This window comes from Heterodontus francisci, chromosome 16 (genome assembly GCF_036365525.1).
Source record: "Heterodontus francisci isolate sHetFra1 chromosome 16, sHetFra1.hap1, whole genome shotgun sequence".
Lineage (NCBI taxonomy): Eukaryota > Metazoa > Chordata > Chondrichthyes > Heterodontiformes > Heterodontidae > Heterodontus > Heterodontus francisci.
In genome coordinates, this window is record NC_090386.1 from 89151702 (window position 1) to 89167792 (window position 16091).

At 41.5% G+C, this 16091-nt stretch overlaps 1 protein-coding gene across 1 annotated transcript in view; it reads left to right on the forward strand.

The window, feature by feature from the left end:
- The first annotated feature begins 392 nt into the window (after nucleotides 1-392).
- LOC137378320 (deoxynucleoside triphosphate triphosphohydrolase SAMHD1-like) overlaps nucleotides 393-16091 on the forward strand; it is a 63608-nt gene continuing 47909 nt past the window's right edge. The window contains exons 1-5 of the mRNA XM_068048580.1: nucleotides 393-557; nucleotides 6972-7001; nucleotides 8275-8403; nucleotides 11517-11651; nucleotides 14434-14594. Coding sequence (XP_067904681.1) covers nucleotides 393-557; nucleotides 6972-7001; nucleotides 8275-8403; nucleotides 11517-11651; nucleotides 14434-14594 — 620 coding nt within the window. The remainder of the gene's footprint in view (nucleotides 558-6971; nucleotides 7002-8274; nucleotides 8404-11516; nucleotides 11652-14433; nucleotides 14595-16091) is intronic.

Below are 16091 nucleotides of genomic sequence, written 5' to 3' on the forward strand. Positions count from 1 at the left end.
CTAGATTTGGCAGTACCACCCTTAATCTTTGTGGGGATATGCCTACGCTGTGCCTGCAGTATCTCGCTTTTGAATGCTTCCCACTGGTTTGCCACTGATTTTCCTTCAAGTAGCTGTATCCAGACCACTTTTGCCAGGTCACCTCTCAGTTTCGTAAAGTTGCCTTCTCCCAATTTGGAACCTTTCCTCCTATTTGGCTTTGAAATTCTTTCATGCTATGTGCTGCAGTAATGATTGTGGCCATTTTGGATTTGCTCATCCTGGCATTTTCACTTGTCTGCTAACACTTGAGACTGCTACTCTCAAAACTGCACCCATCGGAAGCCCTCCCTCATCCACCAATCAGTGAGTTGAGTCTTGTGTCAATCAGTAAAATACACATTGTTGGCAAAATGGCTGATTTCATGGAGGACCCGAGATTTCATGGCTGTAAATTTCATAGGATGCTAATCATAAGGTTAACATTGGCTATGGAAAAGGACAAGGAGCAATGCACAGTAAAAATAATTAACTGGGAGAGGGCTGACTTCAGCAGGGAGAGAACGGATCTGGCCCAGGTAAACTGAAATCAAAGATTGGCAGGCACAAGCATAATGCAACAATGGGCTGCCTTTAAAGAGGGTAGTTTGGGTACAATCAAGGTACACTTCCAAGAGAAGGAAAAGTAAGGTAAACAAATCCAGGGCTCCCTGGATGACAAAAGGTATAGACAGTAAGATGAAGCTGAAAAAGGTTGCATATGACAGATGTAAGGTAGATAATACCATTGAGATCAAGGTTCAGAGAGAAAATGAAAAAACAAATAAGAGAAGCAAAGCGATAGTATAAGAAGAGACTGGCAGCTAACATAAAATGGAATCAAAAGTCTTCTATAGGCATATAAATAATGAACGGGTGGTAAAAGGAGGAGTGGCAACGATTAGGGATATAAAGGGGATGTACACATGAAGGCAGGCAGCATGGTTGAAGTAAAATGTGAGTACTTTGCATCTGTCTTTACCAAGGAAGAAGATGCTGTCCAAGTCATAGTGAAAGAGGAAGTAGTTGAGACACTGGATGGGCTAAAAATTGATGAAGAGTATGTATTAGATAGGTTGGCTGTACTTAGAGTTGATAAGTCACCAGGACGAGCTGTAATGCATCCAAGGATACTGAGGGAAGTTATGGTGGAAATTGTGGAGGCACTGGCCATAATCTACCAATCCTCCTTAGATACAGAGGTATCTCCTCTAACCCCCTCACTGTTTGGAGGACTATAGAATACCCCTGGTAGTATAATCATACCTTTTTTGCTTCTCAACTCTAACCAAATGGATTCTGTCCTTGCCCCCTCAAAGGCATCCTCTCATTCCAACACTACAATTTCTTCCCTAATCAATACTGCTACCCAATGCCTCCCTGTGTTTCTCAGTTTTTGCAAACGATTCAAGAACCAGCTGGAAGATGAATTTGCGCATTTTGAGTAAAACTTGCAGCTCAAACCTATTATCAAATATACGATATAAAGAATAGAAGGATGCACATGTTGACATTTACAGTGTAAACTTTAACTCACAATGTCCATTGCTGGGAGATTTGCTAGTATTTATTAATAATGGTACAAAATAAACTATTTTTTCTCTTCGCCAGCTGACCACACACAAGTTAAATACTATTTATATTATATAACAAACATTTAAAAACTTAATTATTTTTTTCAACTTGACTGTTTCCTAGCCTTTCTTCCACCAAAGCCTGCTCTCTCTCCTTCTGATAGTTCTCCTTGTTCATCCACACCAGGGGTGTCCAACTTTTTCACGGGATGGTCACATCACAATTTTTGTCCTACATAGGGGGCCAGTGAGCAAATTTGAGAAAGATAAAGGCATTAGAAATTTATCTTACTATTAATCAAAACAATAAAATAAAGGACATTTTTCTGAACAAGCTTTAAATGAGAAGGCTAATTTGTTAACATACTTTCTTGTCACTATTCTGAACACTGATTTAGTGAGGTACATAGCATTGTTTTTGCTTGCACAAGTAATCAATGTCTGCTCGCACATTTGATATAGAGATGTGGAGTATTCTGGATAGATGGTCATCTGTCAGGAGTGATCTTGATCTTGTCTTGACACTTTTCATTCTCTATCCTCTCTACCTCTCTTTCTCTCCCCTTTCTCTCTCTCTATCTTTCTTCCCACTCTCTTTCCCCTCTCTCTCCCCCTCCCTCTCTATCTGCCTTCCCTCTCTATTTCTCCCCTCTCTCTATCTCTCTCCCCCCCGTCTATCTCTCTCCATCCCTCTGTATTTATCGCTCTCCCAGTCAGCCCCCTCTCCCCACCTTCTCTCCCCCCCCCCCCCCTTGCCCTCTCTCACTCTCTCTCCCCCCGGCCCTCTCCCCACCTCTCTCCCCCATCTCCCTCCCCTCTCCCCCTCTCTCTGCCCCCATCCCCCAGCCTTCTGCTGCCCGGTCCAGTGCTGGTTTAAAGGGCTGCCTGACTCTCTCTGTTCTCCTTCAGCGTCGCTCCTCCCCCCACCTCTGGATGTGTGCTGACCCGCTTCCTACTCTCCCCTCAGCCTCTCTTCCTCTGCCTGCAGCAGTCAATCTCATTCACTTGCTCACTCTCTGAAGCACCCTAAAACAGCAGGGGCAGCCGATCCCAGCGCACTTGCACCATGAACTCCACTAAGCACTCACCCTGCCGGGGCTGCTCACTGTCAGTCACACAGGATTGAAGGGCCAGATAGAAACCCTTGGTGGGCCGGATTCTGGCCTGTAAGCTGTATGTTGGACAACCCTCCTCCACACCCTACTCTTGCTGCTCCCTATTCTCTTGTTTTGTTGGTGTCTCAGGTGGTTCGTTTTGTCCGCAGTGACGGCTATAACCAACCCTTGGGCAGTCTGAATGTTCCCCAACCAAATCTCTGCCTCCCTCAATATTTTGCCCTCAATGCCATCATTTCCCCTTGATAATTTACTAGAATCTGTCAATGGCACACTTGGTAGGGGCTGATAGGTGGGCAAAGATCAGTTCCACGGAATATTGCTTCATGTTTCACTTTCCTTCCCCATTCTCTAGATAAAAAGCTACCACTTTGCCATATCTGACGGAACCTGATTTGGAAGAACTAGAAGTGAGGTAAGTGCAGCAATGCTGTAGTAACGGAGAATATTCTCTATGGACCCGGGGCGCTGTGTGATTGTCTGTATGTGAAGATTGTTATTTCCACAGAATTGCAGAAATCTGGAATTCTCAGATTCGATTGTAAGTTGAATATTTATCCCATCCTCTTAGTCATGGTAAACAATGTTGTTTCTGCCTGTGCTCTGCCATCCCTTCACGACACAGTGGCGCAGTGGTTAGCACTGTAGCCTCGCAGCTCCAGCGACCCGGGTTCAATTCTGGGTACTGCCTGTGTGGAGTTTGCAAGTTCTCCCTGTGTCTGCGTGGGTTTCCTCCGGGTGCTCCGGTTTCCTCCCACAAGCCAAAAGACTTGCAGGTTGGTAGGTAAATTTGCCATTATAAATTGCCCCTAGTATAGGTAGGTGGTAGGGAAATATAAGGACAGGTGGGGATGTGGTAGGAATATGGGATTAAAGTAGGATTAGTATAAATGGGTGGTTGATGGTCGGCACAGACTCGGTGAGCTGAAGGGCCTGTTTCAGTGCTGTATCTCTAAAACATAAAACATTAAACATCTCTATCAAGTCACAGTATAGTGAAAACAGTCCCAGTTTTACACGTTTCACCTTATTTACAATTCCTCATATCAGGGAGTTTCCAAGTGACTGCCCCATAAATCAACTTGCACTAATTCATTCCAACATTGAACTTGTTATACTCAAGAAGTGCTGGAAATACTCAGCAGGTCTGGCAGCATCTGTGGAGACAGAAGCAGAGTTAACATTTCAGGTCTGTGACCCTTCATCAGAACTGGCAGATATTAGAAATGTAAAAGGTTTTAAGCAAGTAAAGCGGGGGTGGGGCAAGAGATAACAAAAGAGAAAGTGTTGATAGGACAAGGTCACAGAGAATAACTGACCAGAAGGCCATGGAGCAAAGGCAAACGGTATGTTAATGGTGTGCTGAAAGACAAAGCATTAGTACAGAGAGGGTGTTAATGGACTGAAAACTGAGCAGCCTGGTCTCAAGCACAATATGAAAAAAACAATGGGTAGGGACAGGAGAAACAAACTAAAATAAAATAAACACAAAAAATAAAAATGAAAAGGGGGGCCTGTCATGCTCTGAAATTATTGAACTCAATGTTCAGTCCAATAGGCTGTAGCATGCCTAATCAGTAAATGAGATGCTGTTCCTTGAGTTTGCGTTGATGATCACTGGAACAATACAGCAATCCCAGGACAGAGATGAGAGCAGGGGAGAGTGTTGAAATGGCCAGCAAACGGAAGCTCGGGGTCCTGCTTTCGAAATGAGCGAAGGTGTTCCACAAAGCGGTCACCCAGTCTGCGTTTCGCCTCTCCGGTGTAGAGGAGACAACATTGCGAGCAGCGAATACAGTATACTACCTTGAAAGAAGTACATGTAAATCGCTGCTTCACCTGAAAGGAGTGTTTGGGGACACTTCCCTTCCCTTCCTCGACTTCTCTGTCTCCATCTCTGGGGATAGGCTGTCTACTAATATTCATTATAAGCCCACCGACTCCTACACTTGACCTTGACTACCTTGACTACATTTCTTCACACCCTGCCTCCTGTAAGGACTCCATTCCATTGTCCCAGTTTCTCAGTCTCCGACGCATCTGCTCTGATGATGCAACCTTCCATGACAGCGCTTCTGATATGTTGAGGTAGATGTGGGAGCATGAAAGCAGGACCCTGAGCTTCCGGTTGCTTGCCATTTCAACACTCCCCCCTGCTCTCATGCTCACATCTCTGTCCTGGGATTGCTGCAGTGTTCCAGTGAACATCAACACAAGCTTGAGGAACAGCATCTCATTTACCAATTAGGCACACTACAGCCTGCCGGACTGAACATTGAGTTCAGTAATTTCACAGCATGACCGGCCCCCCTTTTTATTTTTATTTTTAGTTATTTTTTCTTTTTTGTGTTTATTTTATTTTAGTTTGTTTCTACTGTGTCTACCCACTATTTTTTCATGTATGTTCTTGAGACCAGGCTGCTCAGTTTTCAGTCCATTAACACCCTCTCTGTACTAACGCTTTGTCTTTCAGCACACCATTAACATACCGTTTGCCTTTGCTCCATGACCTTCTGGTCAGTTATCTTCTGTGACCTTGTCCTTTACTATCAACACCTTCTCTTTTGTTATCTCTTGCCCCACCCCCACTTTACTTGCTTAAAACCTTTTAGATTTCTAATATCTGCCAGTTCTGATGAAGGGTCACTGACCTGAAACGTTAACTCTGCTTCTCTCTCCACAGATGCTGCCAGACCTGCTGAGTATTTCCAACATTTCTTGTTAGTGTTTCAGATTTCCAGCATCCGCAGTATTTTGCCTGAACTTGTTATGTTCTTTGAGCTGTTTCAACATATGCTGTTCATTAATTGTGTTTGTTTAAAAGAACACTGTGCTGCTCTGACTGTAGGTGATCAGATACAGTTTCTCATTTCCCTCTTATTTTAGGGGAATTTTATCTGTTTTGAGGTAACGTTTTTAAAAGAGAAGCTGAAGATGGGGCAGGGGTGGGGTTATTACATGTATTATAAAATATTTGAAGTCCCTATATGCTAGTTCGAAGCTGAGTTGATATTAGTAACAGTTAAGATATTTATTTAAGCATAATGAGAATTACAGCATTATAATGTTTCAGCAGCAACTCAAAGGGAACTATTGAGAATTACTTTACCAATTCTATCCCGTACCTACCACACACATACACCTGTTCACATGTCTTCGCCTTCTATACTGAAAATGACCCAAACCCCTAGAATATACCCCAAAACTGCAACTGTGGAAAAATCAATCCAACCATAGGCATAACAAGTTCTGTGTCCAGGCATCGGCCTTAGGCCTCCCTTATCCACTTTTAGCCTTAGAACAAACCTTTTCTGTTTTGATAGCTGATGATGTAACCAATGAAACTTGAAGACAAGAAGACTTCTATCTATAATTTATACTCTAGATTTAGATATTTCCTTTTTCCTAATTCTAGAAGAGAAGAAATAAAACTATAGACTAACAATCTTAGTATTAAACTGTAATCTTAAAACTAATTAATAGTAAAAGGAGTTATTATTGATTATATCACAACAAATATCACAAGTTCTCATCACATGCCCACAGAGATCCCAAGAGATAAGAGATATCCTGATAGAACGTATTAAGTCTCACTCTTCTTTCCCCTCTCTCCTAGCAGTAAAAATTAGTTTTGAAATAATTTGTGATACTGCACCTGCCTGGATTCAACAAACAGTCCACAAAAAGGGTATCTTTGCATAATAGTAGGTCTAGCAACAAGCTGAGGGTCATTTAACTCTTGCAATGCCAACTCTCTCTAAATACCCTCATAAGCCTATATTTTCATACAGACTTCCAGTTCCCCTTTATTTTAGTGGTATCGCTGATCTCTGGGCCAACGGGCTGGGGTGTGAGGTTGAGAGAGATTCTTTGTCGCCATTAGCTCTTTCCACCCATCAGACTGGGTTATGTTATAACCCACTTTGATGAAACAGGCCAGAGAGACTGAATGACCTTCTCCTCTCCCTTTTAAAGGGATGAAAGTGCATTGTTGCAATGTCCAGTCTCTTGTAGCTGAGATGTTTTGTAATGCAGTGAGCATGAATTTTACTCCCTAGTTTCTTGTCAGTCACTGCAGCTGTACGATTTTGAGGGCTGGGGAGAAGGAAGCGGCAAGCAGACATAATTTGTGGCCAATGTAATCGATTCCAAATGAATGTTGTGAGTGGCCAAGTTTTGCCAAGTATCAGCTTCTCCTATTTTGTCAGCAAAGATTAGTTATGAGATGACTTTTACAGTTCCTGTTTTATTTGCTTCTTTCCAGGACTCTTTGAAAATGAACCCTATGATGAAGGTAGGAGAATACATTTGAAGCAGAAATTGAATAATCTCTGGGTGTCCATTGCACTGTCTGGCTCACAACAATGTTGAGAGTTTGGTGTAGGTTGCCGGTTATGGGGAAATGGTGGTGTAGTGGCACTAAGTATCACAGAGCTAGTAAACCAGAGGCCCAGGCTAATGCCCTGGGGTCATGGGTTCAAATCCCACCACGGCAGCTCGTGGACTTTAAATTCAATTAATAATTTCAATTAATTGATAAAAAAAATCTGGATGGTGCTATGAAATTATCATCAATTGTTGTTAAAAGCCTACCTGATTCACTAATGTCCTTATCTGGTCTGACCTACGTGCGACTCCAGACTCACAGTAATGTGGTTGCCTCTTAACTACCCTCTGAAATGACTTAGCAAGTTACTCAGTTGTCAAGTAAAAGGAGTTATTATTGATTATATCGCAACAAATATCACAAGTTCTGAGCACATTCCCACAGACATCCCAAGAGATAAGAGATATCCCTAAAGTAAGTCTTAAGTCTCACTCTGTTCTTTCTCCTCTCTGCTAGCAGTAAAAATTCATTTTTGCAATAATTTGTGATACTGCACCTGCCTGGATTCAACAAACAGACCACAAATAGGATATCTTTGCAGAATAGTAGGTCTAGCAACAAGCTGAGGGGCATTTAACTCTTGCATTGCCAAATCCCTCTAAATACCCTCATAAGCCTATATTTATACGCAGTTTTCCAGGTCCCCCTTATGTTCGTGGTATCGCTGATCTCTGGCCAGGGGGTTGGGGTGTGGGGTTGAGAGAGATTCCTTGTGGCTATTACCTCTTTCCACCCATCAGGCTGGGTTATGTTATAACCCACTTTGATGAAACAGGCCGGAGAGGCTGAATGACCTTCTCCTCTCCCTTTTGGGATGGACAACAAATGTTGACTCCCACATCTCATGAAAGAATAATAAAAAGTTGGAAATACAATAAAAGATGGAAGAGGTGGGGATGAATTGGCTCTGCCAGTCCTTCAAACATCTTTATCAAATCACGATGTAGTGAAAACAGTCCCAAGTTTTACACATTTCTCCTTATTTACATTTCCTTGTATCAGGGAGATTCCAAGTGACTGCCACATAAGTCGACTTGCGTTAATTCATTCCACCATTGAACTAATGTTCTTTGAGCTGTTTCAACATGTACTGTTCATTAATTGTGTTTGTTTAAAAGAACACTGTGCTGCTCTGACTGTAGGTGATCGGATACTGTTTCTCATTTCCCTCTTATTTTAGGAGAATTTCATATTTCTCAAGGGAACGTTTTTAAAAGAGAAACTGAGGATGAGGCAGGGGTGGGGTTATTACATGTATTATAATAAATTTGACGTCACTATAGGCTGTTTTGAAGCTGACCTGATATTGGTAACAGTTATGATATTTATTTAAGCATAAGTGAGAATTACAGCATTATAATGTTTAAGCAGCAACTTACAGGGAACTATTGAGAATTACTTTACTAATTCTTGGATAGAAGGTGTGGTCCTTTCCCCATACCTACTACTCACATACACTTGTTCACATGTCTTCACCCTTCTACATTGAGAATGACCCACACCCCTAGAATATATCCCAAAAACTGCAACTGTGGAAAAATCCATCTAATCATAAGTGTAACAAATTCTGTGTCCTGGCATAGGCCTTAGGCCTCCCTGATCTGCTTTTAGCCTTCGAACAAGTTTTTTTCCGTTTTCACAGCTGATGATGCAACCTATGAAACCTGAAGATAGCAAGACTTCTAACTGTAACTTAAGCCCTAGATTTAGATATTTCCTTTTTTCTAATTTTAACAGAGGTGAAATAAAACTATTGTTAAGACTGATCACTCACGACAAAGCCCCCAATCAATATATATGATTCTGATTGCGGTGGGAGAAACGCACTGTTGATACATTCCTGTCCCTCCATAGATCACTTAACATATCACTTTAAAGTTTCCAAATTAAAGAAAACCAAAGCCAAATTGATTCATCTATTAACCCCCAAATGAGGTGAACTAAACCAGGTGTCTTTAGATCAACAAATTAACTGTTTAATTAGAAAAATTTAATTCTTAAACACTACTAAGATATAGACAACATTTAAAAAAATAGTAAATACAATAAAGTCTGTGCCGATTCATGCTCCTGCAAAAGTGGAATCTTCCAATGTGGAACAGTCCAAGGTTGCTTGAAGTCCTCACAGTCGTCCGATGGGAATAAAAAAATGTCCAACATCCAAAAAGCTTTAACTCCTCGTTCATCCAGTGATCACCACTGTAAATCAACCACTCCCAAACCCTTCTCAATGAATCAATATGGCATTAGAATTTTTGAGGGATAAAAGATTGTCACAGTCTAACTTCCCTTCCTTGAGTTTAAATTATCAGAGATCTCTGTTCCGTTCATACTCGTCCAGCCATCTGTCTGTTAGAATAGTCTGTCTCCACTATAAGCCAGTTCAAAATTTAATTGCAACATTGTATCTCAAACCTTAGTTTCTGAGTGGCTGTGTCCAAGGCAACCGCGATGCACTAGTTGAAATTGGTTGGTTCCCTCTCTGGAGGGTTGTATCCAGTGGCAACCAGCATGCACCTTCTGTATAACTCCTGCTAACTTCTGAGGCTGGCTTGCTCTTAAAGCACTACTGATCCTTTGCTGACTTAAAGACACACTGCATACTTCCCAAAAAAGAAAAACCAGGATCATAACACCTCTGTCCCTGGTGGAATGAATCACCATTCCTGGAATGCATTTCATTACAATGTGTAAAAAGTACAAATTGAAAAAAAAGTTAACTTTTTTTCCTGCATTTACAGGCATACACTTTTTCAAAAATATTATGACTACAGCACAAGTTCAACCAGAACATTTTTGGCTTTAAATTTTCAAAAGGTTGTCCTAATTAACCCATTTCAAATTTCCAAGCTTAGTCTTCCAGTTGTTTCATGTTTTCCTTCCACGTGTTCCTATTGTCCATCACCTCAGCCAGGTGAACTGCACAGCTAGGAGCACTGACCACTACTGGGTTCACTATTCTGTGAGAGGTTTCTCAAGTACCCCTTAACCCTATGTGGAGTCACTTGACATTGGAAAACCATGTCCGGCCTAACAGAAGCTGACTTTTTCTTACCCTGGGGTGTCAAAGGAATTTGACAGTATCCTTCCAACACATCTGTCTCTTGAAGACAAATGGTGTTGCCCACTCTGTCCTTACAGTCCTTTAAATGAGAATTTGAGTAGGAGCCTGCCTTCTTTACTGCGGTTACTTTTCTGGAGTCTATGCAAGTTTGAGCCGACCAATCAGGTTTAGGCATCACGACCACCTGCGAATTCCAGCTGTCCTGACTAAGTTCAACTAAGCTACCCTTCAGTATGCATTGGACCTCTGCTTCCACTTGGGCCTGTATGTCTGGATTTAAGCAGCAAGGATGTTGTTTTAAAGGAATGGTTCCCCCTATACCCACATCATGTGTGGCTAAGGTTGTACATCCCGCTTATCCCTACAAACCATTTGAAACGTTATGAAAAGCCTGGTTAAGTCTTCATGCTGTTTTGCGTCTAAGTGCAAAAGAATATTGTCTAATTTTCCTAGCCATTCTGTACTCGCTAATCTGACAGTTGGAGGTTCAATCTGAGAATTTCCTAGGCCTGCTTCTGCCTCATCCTCACTATCCTTTTCCCTCTCAACAGTCCCGATTACTTGACATACCTGTACCGGCTTATTCTCCTCTCTGCGATAATATAGTTTGAGCATATTAATGTGACACAACCGGTTCTTCTTCCGGTGCTCAGGGGTGTCAATCAAGTGATCTACCTTACCCACTCTTTTGATCACTCTATATGGCCCACTGAACCATGCTTTTAATGGTCTGCCCTGTAATGGTAACAACATTAATACTTCATCCACTGGTTTTATGGTAGGTTGTGGTTTCCATCCCATTTAACAGGTATGGCATGTCCTACAAAATTGTCTCACATCCTTTGTAAGACCTGGCCAGTAATAATGTTGGCTTATGCATGATTTGGGTCTTCCAAATTCCCCTATGTCCTGCAAAAGGAATGTTGTGTGCTAACCTTTATAATCCTTGTTGATATTTAGGTGGTACGCTATCTGTTCAACAATTATCCAGTCTTCGTTAGCAGGTCTATGAGGCAGTCTCCATTTCCATCTCAAAACCCCATTTGCCATATAATAGCCTTCTGGATCTCCATTCGCCTCAGCTTCTGACAGAGCCACCTGTGCTATTTGGTATATCAATAGATCAGCTTGCTGTGCTGCAATGATAGATGATCTGTTGAACATCTCATTTGGATTATCTAAATCCCCAAATAATGTTTAAGATACTTGGCTATCTATTTGTGGTGCCCCTTTTACCTCTGACAATGGATCCTGTTTAGCCATTGCTCGGGTGACTAGACACGCAGGAAATATTCCCAGAACTTGTTTCTGTAGTTGCTCCATTTCCTTAATTTCACTTGGTTCCTCTGTAATTATAGGAGAAACTGATATTTTCGATCCAGCCGGATCATTTTCTAGGAGTAGATCAATTTCCTTTACTGGCAAACTGTGGACAACTCCTACTGTTACTATCCCAGATATTAAGTCACTCTCTAGGCATACTATATGCAGAGGTATGGGTTTATACTCCCCGCCAATTCCATTAACTAAAACTTTAGTGTTCAAGGCGCTCTCTAGTGGAAACATTATATCTTTCCCCAGCAAGAGTGTTTGGGTTGCTCCTGTGTCCCTGAGTACAATGATAGGTTTTCCTGCCTCACTTACAGGATACGGAGTTACTCTCCCCTTTGACAGAAATTCATTATAACTCTCAGGTATTTTATTCTTAACCACTACACTCCTTTTAGTTTTAGTATCTTGTTCACAGCTGTCATTAAAGTTATAGCCTGGTCTACTATACTCTCAGTCAGAGTCTTTTCCTCTGCACTAACTTTGCGTACCCCAACAAGTCCTATGAGTTTACCTCGCAATTCCCAGCACTCTGAACGAAGATGACCCATTTTGTTGCAATGATAACACTTTGGCTTGCGAACCTCACTTTTACCCTCAGCACCTTCCTTTCTGACCTGAGGAGGTGATCCAGGGGCATTCCCAGCTGTTCCTTCTTGTCCCCAGCTACTTGCCTTCCTTTCACTCTTCCACTTTCTATCCTTCTCGGGTTTAGGGGGTGACAGACAAAATAGGTTGGCTTATTCACAAGCTCAAAATCATCAGCAATCTCTGCTGCTTGCCCAGCTTTCAAAACTTTCAGGTTCTCTATATGAGTTTGCACTACTGAATGAATGGAATTTTTAAACTCTTCTAAGAAAATCAATTCTCAAAGGTTCTCATATGTGGTTTCTATCTTTAATGCCCATATCCAACTGTCAAAATTAATTTGCTTCACCCTCTCAAATTCTAAATATGTCCTCCCAGTCAATCTCCGTAAATTCCGAAACTTCCGACGGTAAGCTTCAGAGACTAACTCATATACAGCCAGAATAGGCTTTTTTTGCCATCTCATAATCTGCAGAAACTTCTTCAGGAAGCATGGCATAAACCTCATGATCTCTGCCTACCAGCCTGTTTTGCATAAACAGTGTCCAGCTTTCTTTCGACCAATTCATCTGTTTGGCTATTTATTCAAAAGATATGAAAAATGCCTCTATGTCCCTTTCCTCGAACTTAGGAAGAGCCTGTATAAATTAAAATAACTTTTCGCTGGATCCTGGGCTAAATTCAGATTCTTCCTGACCCAAATTTTCCCTGGATTCAAGACTACCCTTTTGTCTTAGTTCCATCTCTTTTAACTCAAATTCCCTCTCTTCTCTTTCTGAAATGCGCTCTCTTTCTCCCTTTCCGCTTTTTCCAATTCAAGTTTTCTTATTGCTATAGCTTTTTCTTTTTCTTTCCTCTTTTTCTAACTCGAGTTTTCTTAATTCTTTCTCTGCCTCAAGTTTTTTCGTTTCTAACTGAATCCTAGCCAATACCACTGCATCACTCTCTGACCTACTACTTTCTTGTCTCTCATATTCCCTTTCATCATCATTACCATCTTCTTCTTCTAATTCCAGATGTTGGGCGATTATGTCAATTATCTCTGCTTTTTTGGCACCTAATTTCAATTCCAACCCCAATTAATTAATAAAAAAAATCTAGATGGTGCCATGAAATTATCAGCAATTTGTTGTTTAAAAGCCCATCTAGTTCACTAATGTCCTTTAGGGAAGGAAAACTTCTGTCCTTACCTGGTCTGGCCTACATGTGACTCCAGACCCACAGCAATGTGGTTGACTCTTAACTACCCTCTGAAATGACTTAGAAAGCCACTTGGTTGTCAAGGGCAATTCGGGATGTGCAACAAATGTTGGCCTTGCCAGTGACACCCACATCCCATGAAAGAATAAAAAAAGTTGGAAAAACAATAAAAGATGGAAGAGGTGGGGATGAATTAAAAGACTGTTGTACTGCATTGTTCAGTTGCTGTACTCTGTTGTGAAAGAAGGTGTGCCAATAATTTCATGACCTGTGGCTGCAAGTTGCTAATTATGTAGTAGAAATACCTGCGTAATCAGATACACTAATTACTAAATGTAGTGACACAGGTAAATAAGGCAAACCTTAAAATAAATAAAAGCAAACCATGCACTCACTACAGCGATTGAAAATCAGGGAAGTCGTATTAAATTTGTATAAAACCTTGGTTAGACCACACTTAGAGTACTCTGCACAATTCAGGTCCCCAAATATACAAAAGGGATATAGAGGCATTGGTGAAGGTGCAAAAAAAATTTACAAGGATGATACCAGAAATGAGAAGTTATCCCTGTCAGTAAAGTCTGAACAGGCTGAAACTTTTTTGGCTGAAAAGCTAGGCCGAAAGGTGACCTGATAAAGGTATTTAGAAGTATGAACTGGTTTGATAGGAAGATGTTTCACTTGCATTGGATTCAAAAATAGGAGTCATGAATCATGAATAAGGTATTTACTAATAAATCCAGTAGGGAATTCAGGAGAAATTCCTTTACCCAAATTCTGGTAAGAATGTGGAACATGCTACCATAGGGTGTTGTTAAGGAAAATAGCATAGATGCATTTAAGGAGAAGCTCATGAGGGAGAAGAATATGCTGATAGGTTTAGAGAAAAAGGGGTAGGAGGGTACTTCTGTGGAGCATAAATGCCAGCACAGATCAGTTGGGCCGAATGGCCTGATGCTGTGCTGTTGACTTGATATATCTCAATGTTTTGTTGATGGACACTGTTGGGAATAAGCAAATGCCTAAAATTTCATGATCATGTGACTACAAATTACTAATTAATGAATTGAGATAAACAGTGTGTGAGATGTAATGAATATGTTCACACTTGCAACCCTATCATGTAATGTGAGAAAGCATCTTTAAATTTTTGTTTAGATTTTCAATGATCCAATCCACGGACACATTGAGATGCATCCACTCCTCGTCCGGATCATTGACACACCGCAATTCCAGCGGCTTCGCTTCATCAAACAGCTCGGTGGGGCGTATTTTGTGTATCCTGGGGCTTCCCACAACCGATTTGAACATTCCATAGGGTAAGGACTCGGAAAGGAATTCTAAAAATTGAGTTTGGAAGCAGATTGAGGTCAGTTCTTCTGTTAAATTTTATCCCCCAGCGATTCTTCCTCCAGTGCAGGGTTCACCGTAACACAGTTGTTGATGGCCCTCCAGTTCCTTGCACCTCAATAGTCATTCACCAAGTGAGCTCATGTGATGAAGGTGGACTTCTGGACTGTGGGAGCATTGCTGCCAAATCCTCGCCCAGTGTTCACCTGTGCGTTTGCAACAGAGGTTACTGAAAAGTGATCAGGCCAAAGGACACTGAATCGAATTGCACTGGCTTCCTGTATTTTGTGTGTGATATGCTAACTGAACTCTGAACAGGAATTGAGCATGAAATCTTCCTTTCTGTGTTGCTTAGTGCTATCCATTATGTGCTGGTTCTAGTTTCAAAAGAGATGCATTAACTGAAAATATATTGTTTGACTTCCATACAGTGACTCATTTTTATTGGAATGGGACTGATGTTCACTGACCAGACTGAATTGTGTAGCAGACTGTATTAGGATTAAGCTTAAGTGTTGTGAGAGGGCTAGGAACAGAGTAAGATGAATTTTTGACCCAGCTCAGTGATGTCTCCAAAGCATTCACGGACTTTGGATTATCAATGGACTTTTATTGAGCGGAGGATTGTTGATTAGCTCCAGCAATCTGAGTTGATCCATGACATTTCCTTTTGGACTTTAAGGTTGCTTTATTCATTGGGTAAAATTTGTTCCTCCTCCAGTCAGGCCACTGGGTATTTGACCATGTCTTGGAGCTTTAACCTCTCCACTGAGGCCTGATGAGTTATAACTTGCTGCTTGAAATTGTAATGACAATATACATATTGCCATATTACCATGGGGCTTACAGTATATTATAGACTGATCTGGTGCTCAAAGCCACACCCAGACTTGACTATTCCAGTGTCCTCCAGGCTGGCCTCCCATCTCCACCCTCTGTAAACTTCAGCTCATCCAAATCTTTGCTGTCCATGTCCTAACTTGGATCAAGTCTTGTTCCCACCCCACCCCCTGACCCCTGTGCTCATAGACCTACATTGGCTCCCAGTCTGGCTTTAAAGTTCTCATCCTTAGGTTCAAATTGCTCCATGACCTCCCCCTTCCTATCTCTGTAACCTCCTCCAGTCCTACAACGATCCTGGAATTCGGTGCTTCTCCAATTCTGGCCTCTTGTGCATCTCTGATTTTCCTTTACCCCACCTTCAGCTGCCTGTACCCTAAGATATAGAATTCCCTCCCTAAACCTCTCATCCTCTCTATCTCCCTCTTTTAAGATTCTTCTTTTAATCTATCTCTTTGACCAAGCTTTTGGTCACCTGTCCTAATACCTCCAAGGGGATGGGCAACTATTGCTGGCCTTGCCAGCACCGCCCACATCCCAAGAAACAACAAAAAAATGTTTTCTAGGTATTAAATTTTGTCTGACAAAATTATATTAATAGATTAAGTGAATGGGCAAAACTGGCA